We start from the raw sequence: 17340 nt of genomic DNA on the forward strand, positions 1-17340 counted from the left end.
GATCACCACATTGTTCCAGCCGAAGTACAAGACTTCATACAGTAAACCTCCAGACAATAGGCACAGAGTTTTTAGGCTGCCTTATGAGTTTCCTTAGAGAAGGGGTCATGGCCTTCTACTGATCTCTGCTCTCCAGCAGCACAGAAAGTACTTCTCTCAAGCTGTAACTTAAATGCCCAATACCAATTCACATAACACCTTTCTCACAATAAATGAACACAGGTTTTCATTTATATGGGTTGGCTTGGTTTGAAATGAACTATGAAAACACATTGTTGCTGTTTCAAAAATAACATATTCTAAAACACTTTAAGGATTCCAAACTAAATAAAAATCAGCATTCTAAAACTGGTAAGGACAAAATATTTACTTTAAATGGAGAATGTTAAATTGATGGTTTGTGACAATAAAGAAACACTGAAAATACATCAGCTCTCTCATTTCACACCTTCTTGCATTAACAGTCCTACACTGGCAGTAGGATGGCCTCCCACCTCCCAGACACTGAACACAGTGAACCCAGAGGAAAGAAACCCACTGTTTTCTGCAGCTCTTGGACAAGCTCCTGAATCAGCCTTCAACAAAACTGTGGGGCTTTTTCTGTTGTTGTTAAAAGCTTCTGCCACAGGCTGGTTTCCCATCATCACATCTCCATTTCTTCCCAGAGATAAACTACAGCTGTTATACATTTCATGGGAAGGTGTAGTTAATCAGTAGCCCCCCAACCCATCCTAATAGCCCCATGGGTCCTCCAGGCCCAGTGCTATATAGGAAAACAGAACAATTTCACATCTGCATCTGCACAAAGTCTTTCCAAAATTAAACAAGTAAATGGCACTCTTCACCATGCTTTACGCTTTATTCATTTGGTGAAGAGTTTCTCAAAAAAGTGTCCACCCATGCAAGGTATTTTTTCCATCTCTACTGTGTGAGTTAAATGGAACCCTAACATCTAAACAGTACATCAATGTTATGTATGCAGCAGAGAGAGTAAGCTTATTCTGAAATTAATTTAGGAAATAATAAAACATAGTTTGAAAGTGGTATGGTTCCTTCTGCTAACACTGAGATCACATTAAGTTTAATGACCAATCACCTTCTCTGCCATGAAGTGGAAACAAATGTTGGTTGGAACACACCTTTCACGTTTCAACCTAGACCCAACAATGCAAAAGCTCTGACCCCTAAACTGAAGCCAGCGCTTTTCATGGTCATACAGCAGTTACACATGATACCTGAGCACATTTTGCTGCATAAAAGGCATTTTCAGTGGTCTGTGATGAGTAGAGTTGTGTAGAAAGCACATTTCCAGGTGTTTTAGCACAGAACACTGGAGAAAACAGAGTATATTCCACATTGGGAGAGTTCAGGCATGACCCCTGTGCTCACTGCTCCCACAAAGCCACCAGCAAGCACATGGCCCAAACTTGGCAATGCTTTCATCAACACATGCTTATGCTTTTGGCAGAAGGGAGCTGACCACTCGCAGCATCAGTGTCCTTTGCCAGCTGGCCAAAGAGCACACAGATGCAAGGGAAGCAAATTATCTGCCCACTGGCAAAAGGAAATGCTGAGCAGCACCTAAAGAAAACGTGCACGTGTGCTCGAGGGTGAGGGAGGGTGCCTGTGAGCACACACACCCCCACACCAGTGCCTTGAGAAACTGAGTGGTCAGCTAAACTGGAAAAACTGTCTGCTACTGGTCCTGAGGCATCATTTTCTGCAACACTTTGACAACAATGAACATGCACTTTTCCCATTAAAATCATCCAAGTTGAATTTTTAAGATTAAACACAAGGACTGCAAGGATGATAAAGTAAATTTTTATAAGGTCTGAAATCAGACCCCTTCAAGAAAGTGCTGATACAACCACCTACGGGATTTCAGCAACCTAAGATTAGCCTGTCTTTGCACCTTCCCCCTTTTTTTTGTCTCTTGAAAAATGAATGCTCATAAATAAAATACCCCAATACACATCTACATTTGGTAAAATACAAAAAGCTTTCTGATTTAGAAGACACATAAGGAAAAACTCAGAAAAATTAACGGGACAAGAATTTGCAGCTGATAGATTAGGTTTAGCTGAGAGATGGAATCTGTCTGTAGATTCATTAGGTTCTACAATCACAGCCCCTTTTCATCTGCACACATCCCACCACTACCATTACATGATCAACAGATTCTAATGAAAGCTATGCTTTTCATTAAAAAATGCTTTCTTTTGAAAAATTCAAGGGAGACTATACATAAGGTTTAGTTTACTTTTCTAAATATTTCTTGAAACATACATAAGGCGAGTGCACATTTGTTGGCTGTAAAGGTGTACAACAGCAATTTTTTGCAATGACAGTGCAGAGAGGGAATATGAGATCTGTGTGCTAATGAGCTGACACTGCAGAGGCTGGAGCAGTGTTAGTATAGTGCACTACAAGTGCAGAGCAGAACGACAGACGTGGGCTGTTTCTAGGGAATGTGATCTACTGAACACACAATTTAACATTAGCGTGAACATCCTGCATCGCATTATGAGAAATGCATGAAAGATATTGCTTTAGCGACAAATTTATATATTTGAGTTGTTATATTCACATTATTCTGAAAAAGCTAGCTCACTCCCTATGCTAGCATTTTTAAAGAAAATACAAACTGATTTTGATTTTATACCTTCATAGGTGAAGTTAGTTTGCTTTCTGCTTCTACTGATAGCAAAAAGCTGCGTATTTTAAGAAATGTAATAATTTCCCTAGAGCCAACTGATAAACTTCAATTCACCTTTAAATACACTGGAATTTTCATCTGTGTTTGCATTTGTTCTCTGTTAAGATATCATACAGCTAAAAAAATAAGTGGGCAGATAAATAAAGAGTGGATAAATACTGTACAAATGTGTGTAAATTAAATATACAGAGAGAGGCTTGGTGCTAGCAATGAAGCAGGGAATACATGCACATAAATCAGATTATGCATCACTTAACTGAAAAAGGAATGAGAAGGAGGGGCTTAGGGCAGGAATTTTCTTTTGCTTCTAAACAAGTTTGTTCCCATGTTGGGATATTGCCAAATCTGCCATAGCAGAGGTGGGCTGTTTTTCTCAGGCTCATGAAGATACTTCAGAAAGGTTTTTTTCTCCTCTAGAATACACCAGATTGCATCAAGCGGGATGTGCAGCTGCACAGTAAGAACGTAAATCTTTCTGAGCAGAGCCCCCCTCAATCCCTGCTCACAACACTTATTACAGTCACTATCATACAAATCAATGCAAAAAAGAATGAAAAGTATTATTTTATGGATTCTGACTAGTACAGGCACTAGGCTCAGGCTACACATGCTCCTTTCTTCAGTTTCCTCTTAGCTTCTGTACCTATCCCGCCACTAAGTCAGCCCCAGCCTCCCTCCCCAGTGAAGGAAGAGTCACTGCAGGTTCTCTCCAATGGAACCCTGCCAACTGCAAATATTGATCAAACGGCTGTGTGACAGCACTGGAGACAATATATGCTTAACTCCAAGTGAGGTAAAAATGGTATGGAAAGAATTCCTTCACGGACACAGCAGCACAGTGAAATTATCTGCCATTCCCCTAGGAAACGAGGATATGGTTAAAGGCTGGAATTTTGGTCAGGTAGTGTGAGGAGCCATTAATTCATCCTAATGCATTGATGCACACAAGCGTTCTGATTTTCAAAGATAATTGATACCAAAATGGAAAGAACAACTGTTCTGATGGGCTTTTTTATATTTTGAGCTACTGAAGCCTATGACTGGCAACTTGGACTCACCATATTCTTTTCTTATCAACAGCATTATGAGATGGTTGACATAGTACAGAGAAGGTCACCTTTTCATATTTTTTTTCGCCTGTTTCTTTTTTCACATCTTCTGCTTTTAAATAGGTTACTGTAGGTACATATTCTTTGGTCTACAATTTCTCCAGAGATTCAAGTTTCCCCAATTTTACTATACTGGTAATATGGGTGTTGGAACATGCAGCCCTGTACTACAGAAAACCATCCCACTTTACTAAAATTGCCACAGCTTTTACTATGCGTTGGCAAAAATCATTAGCTGTCCGAACACTGACTGCCCCTAAACAAAAGTGTGGATCACTTGTGTTGGTGGGAGAACTGCTGGTAACAACTTTAAGAAAACAACGAATATTTAATCACCCAAGCAGTTCAATGTATTTAGTTTAAATCCATCTAATTGATATTTAGAAAACTGTGTTTCAGATATAGCTTCTTGAAGGGATTACACTGATTAAGGATTAATAGTCTGATGTTTGTTGTAAGAGCTGTTGAGGCTGGATAGGATTAGTAAAATAAGATGCGAAGTAGAGACGCTTTTATTTACCATTTTACCAAATGGCACCCACTTTGTTTTATCTATTTTTATTTTCTTTAACCCCTTTACCAAATATTTTTATTGTCTATTACATAATTAACCCCCCTCCGAAAGTTTTAGAGGCCCTACTTCAAAGTCCTTTGGAGGGTGTAACACTGAACTACCAAGAAGCAGTCACATGGGGGATATATTAGAATATTAATCCAAAATTTGTCCAAATATTTCCTTACTGTAAGTTTTTTAGCCATCAACTTTCTCAGAATATAGAGTGGGACAGGAATGTAAGAACTATCCTACCTCCTACAAATAAAAAAAATTAATAAATTATTCAAAACACAGAATTGCTTTAAAGCAAAAAATACTAGTTTTCTGCACTCCAGTACTTCCTTATTTCAGTACAATGCTTCCTCTTTGACCATTTTATACCATGAGTACAAACCTGCAAACTGTGAGAGGAAACCTGTTCATAATGTAAAGTTAGTACATTGCACTCAGCAGTCCATTAGATCATGTGCAGACATATATCTCCACACTGCAAAGTGCATTAGTTACTTTGGAAGAGGACTCCTTCCATTTTCAAAGATTTACAGTAAAACTTGTATAGAATCAAATTTGGAAACATCAGTAAAACAAATACCCAGGAACTACTATTGGTAAATAAATCCTTTTTAAAATGCAGGATACACACAAGTCTTTCTGAAAGAGATTTTGCATTTTAACACCACATTAGCAATACTCAAAGTTCTATTTTTCATCTTCTGCTAATAAAAGCTCAAATTCTATGCGTGCACTGCTCGTACAGAGCTATTTCTCCTAATGCCAAGTGTTCTGATTCCATTTTCTCTCCCCTCAGCTCTAACAGTATGTGTCAGTTTACAGTCTCCTCAGCCTTTCACAGGATATTCACTGTAAGAAAACAACTCAGTATTTCAAGGCAGATGAGGCAAGTAAGCCCCGCTAGCCTTCTCCTCTCAAGGTCATCACTTCTAAACAGTTGTTTCTGGTTTATCCTTACATAGTGTATTATTTGCAAATGATGCCTTTTCACACATCTAGGCTGCAGCCTCAACAGAAAAGGGATCTTACTTCAGCAGTAATGATTCCAGCTACACACATATCAACTACATGGTTGTTTTCCTGAAAAACAAAACTAAGGGGATGAAGTGGCGAGAGAACTTTTCCTAAGGTATTCCAGATAACGCTGCAAATCTACTAAACCTCTAGTCACTACATTTGTTCCTCTAGGCTACCAGGAAGGAACGAAATGCAAGGATAGATAACAAATTAATACATTTTTTAAAACCAGGTATTTACTTACAAGCATTTGTCACTGAAAAACTGTTGGAAGAGTCCAAGTGATCTACGTGATAGTTCAAATGGAAGGGCTTTTCTGTGGTATTTTGGTTTGTGTTGTATAGCTGCACAGCAAATCGGAATGCACTGTGCTCCTGAACAGTATTCCTCATGAAAAGTCCACCTACAACAGGAGGGGAAAAAAAAAAAAGGAAAAAAGGGAAAAGGTATTTCAGAATTAATTTTGAGGAAAAACAATGGCAATAAGTTTTATTTGCCCGCTGCACACTGCAGGAGAGAATGAGCAGGAGCAGCCTCAACCTGAGCACATAACTCTGACAGAGCACCTACATGAAATACATATTCCAAGTCCAAAGTTAGGTTTTTAAAGCCACACACCACATCCAGGTGCCCCCCGAGCAACGAGTCGCTTGGAGCTGCAGGTGCACCTTGAAAACCAGGCCACCTCTACACGGATGCCCACACAGAGATTTAGAAGTGTAACTCGGGGAACCGTGGCTCCTAAATCCCGTCCAGACTACCAAAATATCACCACTGTAGTTACGTGCGGGGACACGGCGGCGTGCGGCGTGGCAAACGTGCGGTTTCACGGTCTGGTGGAGCGATAGCGCGGCCGAGGGAAAGGATGCTCCGAGGGACAGCAGGGAACAGCCCCCGCTTCACCCGCTGCCTTGAGCCTCACGCCTGGCTCGGCCCCGGATTTCGGGCACGTCGCTACAGATTCACGCCACGACTCTCTCACGTTATATGCTCCACGGGATGCACTGCTCCAGGGCACGGTTCCGCAGAGCGCGGACCCAATCCGCGCCGCTCGGAGGGGTGCGGGCAGCCCGGCGCCGCTCGCAGCCACCCGCCGGCGCAGCCCGGGCACCGTCGCTGCCTCTCGCCCCCAGCAAGGGGAAGGAAGGGGAGCAGGGCTGCCTCCTTCCCCGCGGCGCCCGGGCTCGCCCCCCGCTCCCCTCCACACAACTTCCCCCGGCTGGCAGGGAAGCGCGGGTCTTACCTATACTGATGGTGTTGGGGAACCCCGCCAGAGCCTCCCCCAGCAGCCCCGCCAGCAGCAGCAGGAGGGTCCGGGGCGCGCTCTGCCCCATCTTCTGCAGCCCCTGAGGTTCAGCCCCTAAACCGAAACTGGCGGCACAGGCATGGGCGCAACTGGAGACTCGGAGCGGTGTCAACGGTGGTGGCGATGCTGGCGGAGGTGGTGGGGAGGATTGTCCCCCTCCTTCCGTCTTTTTTTTTTTTTTTTTTAATTCTTTCCTTCCCCAAATCCCTCTGCTTTCGTCTTCACCCCAGCCTAGCAGGGCTCATTGGCTGCGAGATTGCCTTTCTCCCCCGTCTCCAGCAGCCCCCCCCCCGACGCAGGGACTTCCCCCAAAGATGGTGGGTAGCGGAGCCGCCGAGGCTGCTCCGCCCGGACCGGGAGGGGGTTATCGATCAGACTTGGCGTGAGGCGGGCCGGCAGCAGCCGCACTCGGCCCTCCCGCCCAGCCCCGGCGGCTCCGGCCGCGGCTCAGCGCTCGGAGCTGCGGTCGGCGGGAGCGCACCAGCCTCACGTGCGGCGGGCGCCGGGCTGCAGCTGCCCCTTTAAAGCCGCATCGGCTCGGTGCGTGTGTGTGTGTGTCTGTGTGTGTGTCTGTATGTGTGAGTGTGAGAGCGCGGTGCGTGCGCCTGTGGGCGGGCGGGGGAGGGAGCGGGGAAAGGAAGGAGGGGCGGGGAGCCGAGCGGAGCCGAGCCGCGGCCGGCAGAGGAGGCCGGCGGAGGTGGGCGGTGGCCGGGTCCTACCTGTGCCTGTACCCGTGGCCGGTGCGGGCGCCCCAGAACCTGTAGGCAGGGAGGCAGCAGAGGCGGCTCGAGGCCGGGAGGCCCGATGATGGCCGGGGCAGGCGGGTGCCGCTGGGCCCCGCCTAACGGGAGAGGGCTGGGGAGAAATGTGAGCGCGGGGGCTGCCGAGGGAGCGCTGGACAGGGCCACAGCAAGGGATGCCGAGGGACCGTGCGCTCTCCCGAAGGGGCTGCCGGCCCCATCCCTCCTCCAGTGCCAGCGCCTCAGCAGGGAAGCATCATCTGCCCACAATGCCGTGAAGAGAAACATGAAGAGTTTAATCCCACACGAGGGAATGCTAGGTCCTTCCCAACCTCCTCTAAAGGAAGGAACTCAAATCAAGTCTCCCTGTTTCATCCTTGATGCTGGAAAAAGACACAAGTTTGTCAGCTGATGAGCTGCCCCAGCACAGAGCACACAATAGGGTGGCGCAGGAGGATGGGTGGTGGACACCCCGTGTGTCTTGAGCGCTGGCCTCTGAGATGGCCCTGGCCTTCGTATTCACAGGGGGCTGCTCTGTGTCTGCCTGAGTCAGATTCTCTGATCTTTCACCCATCTCCTTGTGACTTCGCTGTATGGATCCTGCAGTGTTTATCTTTTTGCTGCTTTGGGGCTCACAAAACCATACAAAATGGAGGCAGAAAAGTGATACTAGATGGAGTTGTCCATCTCATGGGCCCAGCAAAGTCTGTTCTTCCCTTGCTTTTCCTCTGATTTCAGCAGGTCACTTTACCTTGGTGCAGCTCTGCTTCTTTTTTTTTTTTTATCTTAATCTTAGACTGTGGCATTGTTCCGTTCATTTAGGGATAATATTAAATGCAGTTGGCTTTGCATTTGTAACATAATCAACCAGTGCCACTGGCTGCAGCATCATGTAAGTAGACAAGGTGTAAGACTGAAGATTGCCGCAGATTACTGCACAAATACTCATGAACAACATCCGGGATTCAAACCACTACTTTTGAAGGAAGTCAGGGGTAGAGGTGAAAAGCAGGGTACCACGATCATGATGCAGGAGTGTTACACATGCTTTTAGTGACATATGTGTGACACCTGCCCACTCCAAGGTGCATGCATTGGTTGCTACATGTTGTGTTCCTTTATGAGAATCAACCCCAGATGATGAAGACTGTTCCAGTTCAGGTAGGGGTAGGGATCAGGCTGCAGGGAGGATGATAATGTTCCCTATTTAGATTGAGATGGCAGTTGTCACTTTATCTCTCTATTAAAAGAAATTGTTATCTGTATGGAAAGGTCCATGATTATAGCACTCCTCAAGCTCAAAGCCCTTAGCACATATTACCTCTGAATTCCTGTAAGCATCCCCATGAGAAATGATTATATTCTTCTTTTACAGATGTAAAAATTTAAAAATTAGGGAGAGCAACTGGCCCAGCTCATCTAACCAGGAAGTTTCAGCCCCAGAATTAGCATCTTGAGCAGCAGCCTGTCTTTGCTGTAGAGCATTCTGCTGACAAATTAAGGACAGCAGATCTGAAAGCTACAGACATGCACAGGAAGTTTAGATATTAAGGACAGTTGTCAGAAGTACGTTCCTCTTAGCAAATAATTTCTCTGTCTTGTTCCAAACTACTAAACTTTTCCTATTCTACACACCTCCAGCCTATTTCTAATGTATTCTCTTCAAAGTCCTGCTGTGCTCTTTTTTTTGGTGTCCTTTCTAGCGGCCCTACTTTCTTCCTGTTCACTTGTTCTTGTGAATTTCTCTCGATCCCTGCAGCTAAGTATTGCAGGCTGAGTGCCACCTGCCACACTGACAGCTGATGGTGCACTGGAAAAATTATGAAAGAAATTATGTATAAGATTATAGATGTTAGAACAAGAGAGGAGATAAAATAGCCATGAATGAATGTGGCATGTGTCAGAGGCTCAGTTTCACACACTGCCAGCAGGATGGGTACCTTGTCTTCAATAAAATGGTGCTTCACAGCCTAATCTATGAATGGACAGTCTTGTGGTGATCCAAAATATATCTGCACCGAGAGACAAATTTTCATTATCACCCACATTCTTCCTTCTGAAGCCCCGTACATGTTGTTGTTATTATTCTCATTATCATTTAGAATATGCAGTTTGCTTTTTTGCTTATGCAGTTAGCGTTATGGCACGACTAGCAGGTACAAATGGCACAACAGCCATTCCATATGGATTTTGGAGAAATCTAGAGACCTCATCCCAGTTTATCTTTCTTACAGTGAACCCAGTGTGTCCTGGGACAAAATGGCAGATTACTTGCCTTTATATGTATATCAATGCCAAAGGAATATTTTATATACTTTGCTAGGGATGCTCAGTGACTTGAATTAATGAGTTCTGTGGTGACTGAGGTCATGCTTTCCCAAACCTTCCCTTATGAAATACAATCAAGATTTTGCAAGATAATCAAGCTTCATGTTTAGATGATTTATAGTGTTCTGGGACACTGGGGATGCAGAGTATCTACCTGAGAAGGAGAAGGTAATGATTCATAATTAGCTAATGTGTTCTCATTGTAATGTCTAATAGTGGATTAGAAAAATGCTGTGGAATTTGGGACACAGTATTCTCACTGTGCTTTCTGATGTTACTAGCGTAAACCCATAGTGTTAGCATAAAGTCATGGCAGAATCTACATCAGGATTCTGTTGCTGGAGCTTTACCCTAACTGCAGTAAGCAGACTTAATTACTTTTGTCATTCCTATTTCTAATTGCAAGAGAGAAGCTCAGGTAGAGAGATTCTAACAAATATTGTGTTTCTCCCAATGTCAACCAATCAAACTTTATGTCAATGTCAGCATTTTGATTAGCTAATGATTAATTCTACAATACACAGTTAACAGATAGAGTGATAGTGGGGAGAGACAGAAGCAAAGATGAAAAGGGATTCAGGGACAAGATGAAACTGCAGATAGAAGGAGTCAAGGGGAAAGTACAGTGTCAAACGGGAAAATGAATCCAGACATTACAGCTTCATACATTTTGGAAAACAGGTCAAAAGGACATCTAGTTAAGATCTGATTATGAGTGGGCATAGAACAAACTATTGAAGCTCTCTTGTTTAGCTTTCATTACCAGGCAATAACAGAGACATAAAATAAAATCAGAAAGCTGCAGACAAGAGACAGTTTAACAAATATTCTGCTGTGCGGTTTACAGCTAATCTATAAAGCTGTCTTCTACACAATATTCTTGGCAAAAATAATTGTTTTTAAAGTTGGAAATTTTATGTGAATTAGCAGAGTAAATGCATTAGACTACCTAGTAAAACTCTGTAGGGATTAATATTCAGAATTCATTGCAAAAAGCTGTTCCTTGCTGCATCAAGAAAGACTTACTCCTCTTATTCATGGTGAGAGTTTACAGTATGTCTAAAGTTCTCTGAAAGTTACTTTTTGCTGGTTAGTTTTAGAGACAGGTTCAGAGACTACTTGAGTCATTGATATGTTGTTATTCATTTTTTCCAAAGAAGAGTTAACAGGTGAAATCCTAGAACCACAGAGATGTGTTGTAGGTTTATTACCCCTATCGTTGGAGCTAAGACTGTACCCAATACATTCTGGCAGAATAACTGGGTCTGGCAGATAGGAATATGTTCTAGTACATGGAAGGATGATCAAGATTTATATAGGAACAGGGTCAAAGAGGAAACTTGTTCATAAATAAAAGTCATTACTCCATTACTGGAATCTAATTCAACTTTAGGTAGCAGAAACAAATGAACCCAGCAACTTTTATCAGAACCGTACATGGACTCTAACATTAATAACATATCTATTACAATTGCAAACCTAAGACACAAATGTGGAAACAGTCAGTATGGACAAATATCTTCATATTTCTTGGGTTTGTGGTATCTTCAGGACACATACTTCTAAGAGTTATGGAGCTGCTGGAAATGTAGTGTTATTATAGTCCCATAATGTCAGAAACAATTTATATTACCTTATGCTTTCCGATTAACTGTACACTAGGCACTGCTGGCGTAACACAACCCTGTAATTCTTACTTAAACCTGTACTTTGCTGTGCTCATCTATATTTATTACATCAGGAAACAGTAAATCAAATAAAAATATGGTGGTATCCCCTATATAGTATTAATAAAGTGGATACTCTCTTTTTATTTTATACCTATGAATACAGTTTTCAAAAAATCTTGGGAGTTATATTCAATTCATACCCATTTCAATTGTGAAACATCTGACCATTGAATATTTAATTTTTGTATATAATTACTGAAATATATTCTTCTTAAAGAGAATCTAGTTTAGATCCAAGTAGTGAATGATCACTTCATTTGACTGTTTGCCAATCAAAAGTCTGTTTTCCTACCAGTGTGCATTTGTATATTACCATAGCTTATCTCATCTCAGCTCAAATCTGCAGTAGTGTCTTCTAATGAAAACATCTTTGAAAAAGAGCACATAGATTCTAATAATCTGCAGTGTTTGGGAGAAAAGCTTATTATTTGAAAAGATCTGATATTAACACTATAGCCAATGTTAACAGAAGTGTTCTTATGCTTTATGAAACTTCCATCCCTAATTAAAAGATGTTCGGTTTTGTAAGTCACACCTTGTAGCAATTGTTCTGGCTCTTGGTAATTACAGCATAAAACTGACTGGCTGTTTGATTGCTCTTTCAGCTTAATGGAAGGCATAAGAAGCAATAACCCCCCCACAACTGCAGAAGGGTTTTGTAATAGCAATTCTCACCTTATATCAATTTGAAGAGTCTTAGGCATTTTCCAGAAGATATACAGCTGTCCTTATATAGCAAACTGAAGTTGACTGGCAATAGCTTTACTCTCCTTAATTACCTTTTGTGGATTCTTCAGAAATAGACCCGAAGTGTCCCAAGGAGTCTACAAACCTGAATTAGGAAAAGAGATATTTATTTATTATCCTCTGTTAGATGTTGTTTTAGTAGCAGTTTAACCCGAAATTGCTCTTGAACATGTGAAATGCTGGAATCCTCTTCTGAGTTCTCCTGGGTCCTCATAAACACTCAACAACTGCTAAGCACTCAAACACTAACATGAAGGTATGACTGAATATCTATTTTTAGGAACTTAGTCTAACTCATGATGTTGCTAAAGCATGCTGCTTTTGATGATGATGCTCTGTTGTTTATACAGCCATTACTTTCAGTAAGTTTGAAAGCAGATTTCACAGCGTAACTGGCTCAGGCAAAGTCAAGGAAGGGGCACCCATCTATCTGGTGTTCACAGTCACACAGTTCTTTCTGTTGCTTTCAACATATACTGGATCAAATTCTAATCTGGTGTAAAGCAGCTTAGATCAATGAAATAAATTCTCCTGTGGAGTAGGGAAAATGCTCTCTGTTCAACTTTTCAGTGGTGTAAATGCAGTAAATGTATTTTTCATGGCACAAAGATTTTGATCAAGGCTGCACACCCTCAAGTGATCTATGTATCACATTTAACTTCCATGAGACTGAAGTTTAGGCTTTAGTTCCTTTCATTTAAAAATGGTTTCCAAATCCTCAATTTAACATTTGTTTTTACTGTTTAGCTTGCTTGCATATGTCTCCATGAATAACCCTGTTTAAAGAGTAACAAATTAAATTAAAAAATAGAAGCACTGCAATTTTCCTGCTTCAGATTATTGTTTTACCTGTTATATTGCATTCTAAATATTAGGGATATCAAATATGATTGCTCCCCTTGCTACTGGAGGCCCCTCTGGTGCTACAGAGAACTGTTTAGAACATCAAACCATAACGGATGTTCAATCTCAGATAATAATTTATGTCTTCTAGCAAACACAAAACAATGAATGCAAATCAAGTCCTTCCTCTCCATGAGTCAGATGCTATTTCCTTGGTACTTGTGATGCAGAAACCTAGAGTTTAATCTAGAAACCATTTCATTCATTAAGCAGCATTCTATTGACTTCAATGGTCTTTGAATAAAGCTAATAGCCCATTTTGTTCCTACATATCCATAGTGTTGAGATACAAGGGAAGCTAGGGAACAGCAGGAAAGTAAGGACTAGAATTTTTATGTTTAAAATAATTAATAAACTATTGTTCATTATACACTGGAAACTATAAAAAACAAGAGCATGGATTTTTTTTTTTCTTTTTTTTTTTTTTTTTTTCTTTTTTTTTTTTTTTTTTTTTTGAAGAACGTGGCAGAGGTCACCTTGTAGTTCTACCTTGAAACCTGTTTACATAAAAATCACTCCTTTTCAGAAACAATAGCTCTGCCTCCTGCACCTAAATTGTGACACTGACTTGAAGCAGCATCCACCTCCACAATTACTTTCACAGTGATTAACCAGGTAATTAAATTCCCCAAAGCAAGACAATGTAGGGTTGTCCTTAAGACCTTTTTTTAAATCAGCTGTAGGCAGTTATCACGTAAGAGTTAGCTAAGAAGTGTCCAGTCTTACACAAGGCTTCTTTGGGGCTCTAATACTTTAAGTGTTATGTAGTGACTTGAAGAAATGCAAAGACATAATTTTAGACTTGAATTTGGATTTTCTCTCTTTTGTGTTGCAAAGCAGATCTTATGCATTACTTTGACATACTGTTGTTATTTGCAATGTAATCTTGTATAATAACTAACTTCAATTGATCCACTGCAGTGCTTTAGCAAAGTATTGGGGCCTATTAAATTGGACCATGAATAACAGTTGCTTTCCTTATTTTTAACATAATTGTGCAGTTGAAGAAAAAAACCCCACAGATTACTGGAAAGGCATTGCTAAATAGGTCCCCTTGCTGCTGTAAATTTCTGGAGTGCTGTTATAAGGTTTTGAAGTATTAAGTACATATGAAAAGTGACATGCTGGAAGTCTTTTGGCAAGCATTTGTTTCTGTTATTCTTTAGGGAAAAATTCTGTTGTCGGAGGGGGAATCCAATGACAGCAGCACCAAAGGGAATGTTTTCAGTACAAGCTCATTCATAGCTTTAGGTCTACCCCATTGCACCAATATCACACAGTCCCTTATGCCTAAATATACATGAACCACAAACCTGACTTTGCTCTTGCAGCTGAATTCAACTTCTAAGTAGAGCAGCATTCCAGAAGTTTTCAGTGAGGGGTTTGGCTTTAAGGCACACATGAAGTCATGTATTTGCGGTATACATCTGATTGGATTATGGATTCAGCTTGGAGGATAAATATTCTCTTTTATGGATTTACTAACATGTTGAGACCACGAAAAACAAGTATCTGTTCTAAGTAAGAACAGATTCTTCTAAGGAAGAAACAGGGCATCATTCTAGTTCTTTGTGAATTGGACCATAATGGCTACAGGTTTTCAAGATTTGTATCTCCTGGGCCCTGTAGTTTCTGAATAATTTATCTCCCACTTGGCTCCTTCTAGAAGCCACTGCCAGTTTTTATACCTCTGCTCAGTAGATGAGCCTTTGTCCCACATGCTCTGTCCCTCTTTGCAGAAGAATGCTGAGAGATGTCATCTCAGCCAGCTGCGTTGTTGTAAATACAACAATGGGTAGCTGTAAAATATGGCTCAGAGTGCCAGGAGTTGTCTCAGCTCCTGTTCAGCCAGCAGTAAATGGCACATCTGTGTACAAATAATTACCAGCCAAGTGATGTTTCTCTAACAGGGCAGTTCACGTGCAATTTCTGGGGAGAAGACCCTGCTTGACTAGAAAAAGGGGCTCAGGGATGACACTGTAATTCAGAGGATGAAAAAAATTCAGACAGTCCATGAGTCAATATTAAAAAAACTCCAGTTACTGACAATTAACAGCATGAGAAACATCCCTACAAACCTGCTATCAACCCAAGTAAACATCAGGCTGTGATGGACATCTCCACTCCATATGCGAGTGTGATCATGTTCTCCAGATACGTTCTGCTGTTTTAGCTCAGGCCACAGCGTCCTCAGCTGCAGCATGAGCTGCACAGGCTGAAAGAGCTATTTCACATTGGAGGTGACATTGGGAAGTCACTAAGTGCTGAGATTTGTACTTAAAGCAAGACCAGAATCCAGATGTTTCACTTGTTCTCAGTGGAATACATTTCCCATATTTTGCACAATAATGAACCAAAAGTCAACAAATTTCTGCATATTTTCAGGATGAAATATTGATGCCAGTTTTTCATAACAGATTATTCCTGTGGTTCTCATATTTACAAATAGTCATTGGTCCCCATAACTTTACACTCGCATATGCCGTGATTATGAAATATTTCAAATAAGGTGGTAATGATCTTCTAAAATAGATACATGAAAATATTTTTTTTAGAACTGTAGCTGTAAGCTAAAACCACAAACATCAGCTGACAGCACTTCTCACATCCATCAGCAACACTTATTTTGATGACAAAACATAACTAAAATTTCCCAAATTGGTTCATCAGGGAAGATCTACTCTCTCAATTTAGTTGGTGTTCATCAAAAGACTTTTGCTGAATTAGTGAGGTTTTGGAACATACAGGACCACTTAGACTACTCAAGCCAACAGGAAGGTGGATGGCACCTATTAATAGCAGCAGCATTTTTCAAAGTTCACAGACTGTCTCAAGGTCTTCAGGCTAGATCTGATTGATAAATCTAGAAATATAAAACTGCAATCCTGCAATAAAGTTCTGGTCCCTTGTATAGTGAATTAGAAACCATCACTGACATCAGACTGGACTCCAAGCATTAGATGTCAAATGCAAAAAGGAGTAAATACTATTCTAATTTTATTTTGATTGGGCCATAATCCTCACATGTTAAAAAAATGTGCAATACATGTATATATGTACGTTCCCCACAACAGGAAATATATTTCTGATTCAGAAGGCAGAGTGCTTCCACCTGACCCAGAAATAAAACTTCACAGCAGCTATGTGAAAATGGAATTGTGGAATCCTGTGTATCTCTTGATTACTTGTACCAAACACATTCCTTTTAAGATTAAAATTGCACTTTCAAGTTCTTAGTTCTGCCAACTTATCGGGGGCCCTGAGAGAGTCGTCATGTTCTCTCCCTTCCCAATCTCAAAACCAAGCCCAGTCTTTAAAAGCTAAACAAGGCCTTCCATGGTTTCTATGTGATACCACTGCCTTCAAATTGCACCCCCAGTGATGTCCTTGCAGCCTGAAATTTGTCAGTGAGGTTTATCAAGTGTAACACACTGAAACTTTGAAACTTTCAGTACTGTTGAAGGTGCTTACAAGAATCTGATGTACATGTAGAAGCTGTGTTGGCTCTTTCTGAAAAACAGAGCTCATTCTGAAACAGAAGCAAAAGAGACATGAAAGCCTATTTTTGTCACCAAAGGCAGCAAAACTGATTCTTAAAAATGTGAGCAAGTGCTGCTAAGTGGTTATGTGCAAGAAATACACTTTCCGCTCTGGACCATACTGCTCACATAGGACTTAGTGTGTATTTCAGCTCAGTGGTTTTTCTTTCTGTTCAGTGGAGCCCATGATTCCACCAGCTGAGTGGAGGGACATGAAGTGACCTTGATGTGGTTGAGCTCTAGATCCTTAGGGCAGCAAGGAGGGCACACAGAAAGCTCACTCCCCTGGACTTCAGCAGAGCGGATTTGGCCTCTTTGGAGATCTGCTTGGTCAAGTACAAGAGAGCTGGAGAGGGACTTTTTACAATGGCTTGTGGTAGTGGGGCAAGGAGGAATAGCTTTAAAATGAAAGAGTGTAGATCCAGATTAGATGTTAAGAAGAAATTCTTTCTTGGGAAGGTGGTGAGGCCCTTGGACAGATTGCCCAGAGAAGCTGTGGCTGCCCCAACCCTGGAAGTGTTCAAGGCCAGGTTGGAAGGGGCCCTATGCCAGCTAGCCTAGCGGAAGGTATTCCTGCCCATGGCAGTTGGGTTGGAACTGGGTGATATTTAAGGTCCCTTCCAGCCCAAACCGT

At 41.6% G+C, this 17340-nt stretch overlaps 1 protein-coding gene across 6 annotated transcripts in view; it reads right to left on the minus strand.

Annotated features, from left to right (window-relative positions):
* The window catches only part of GRIA3 (glutamate ionotropic receptor AMPA type subunit 3), a 127495-nt gene extending 119978 nt beyond the window's left edge, over positions 1-7517 (minus strand). For 3 of the 6 annotated variants that reach the window (XR_005703834.2, XM_040084231.2, XM_040084230.2), the window contains exons 1-2: positions 6657-7076; positions 5658-5816 (exon numbers count right to left, since the gene is read on the minus strand). Coding sequence is in view for 5 of the 6 variants with exons in the window: in XM_040084231.2 (XP_039940165.1) it covers positions 5658-5816; positions 6657-6747 (250 nt within the window). In the remaining variant the exon portion in view is untranslated. Of the gene's footprint in view, positions 1-5657; positions 5817-6656; positions 7080-7438 lie in introns of those variants that run through there. The other 3 variants (XM_040084233.2, XM_040084234.2, XM_040084235.2) reach the window with 3 other exon arrangements.
* Positions 7518-17340: the final 9823 nt, after the last annotated feature.

The sequence above is a fragment of the Hirundo rustica genome, chromosome 21 (genome assembly GCF_015227805.2).
Source record: "Hirundo rustica isolate bHirRus1 chromosome 21, bHirRus1.pri.v3, whole genome shotgun sequence".
NCBI lineage: Eukaryota > Metazoa > Chordata > Aves > Passeriformes > Hirundinidae > Hirundo > Hirundo rustica.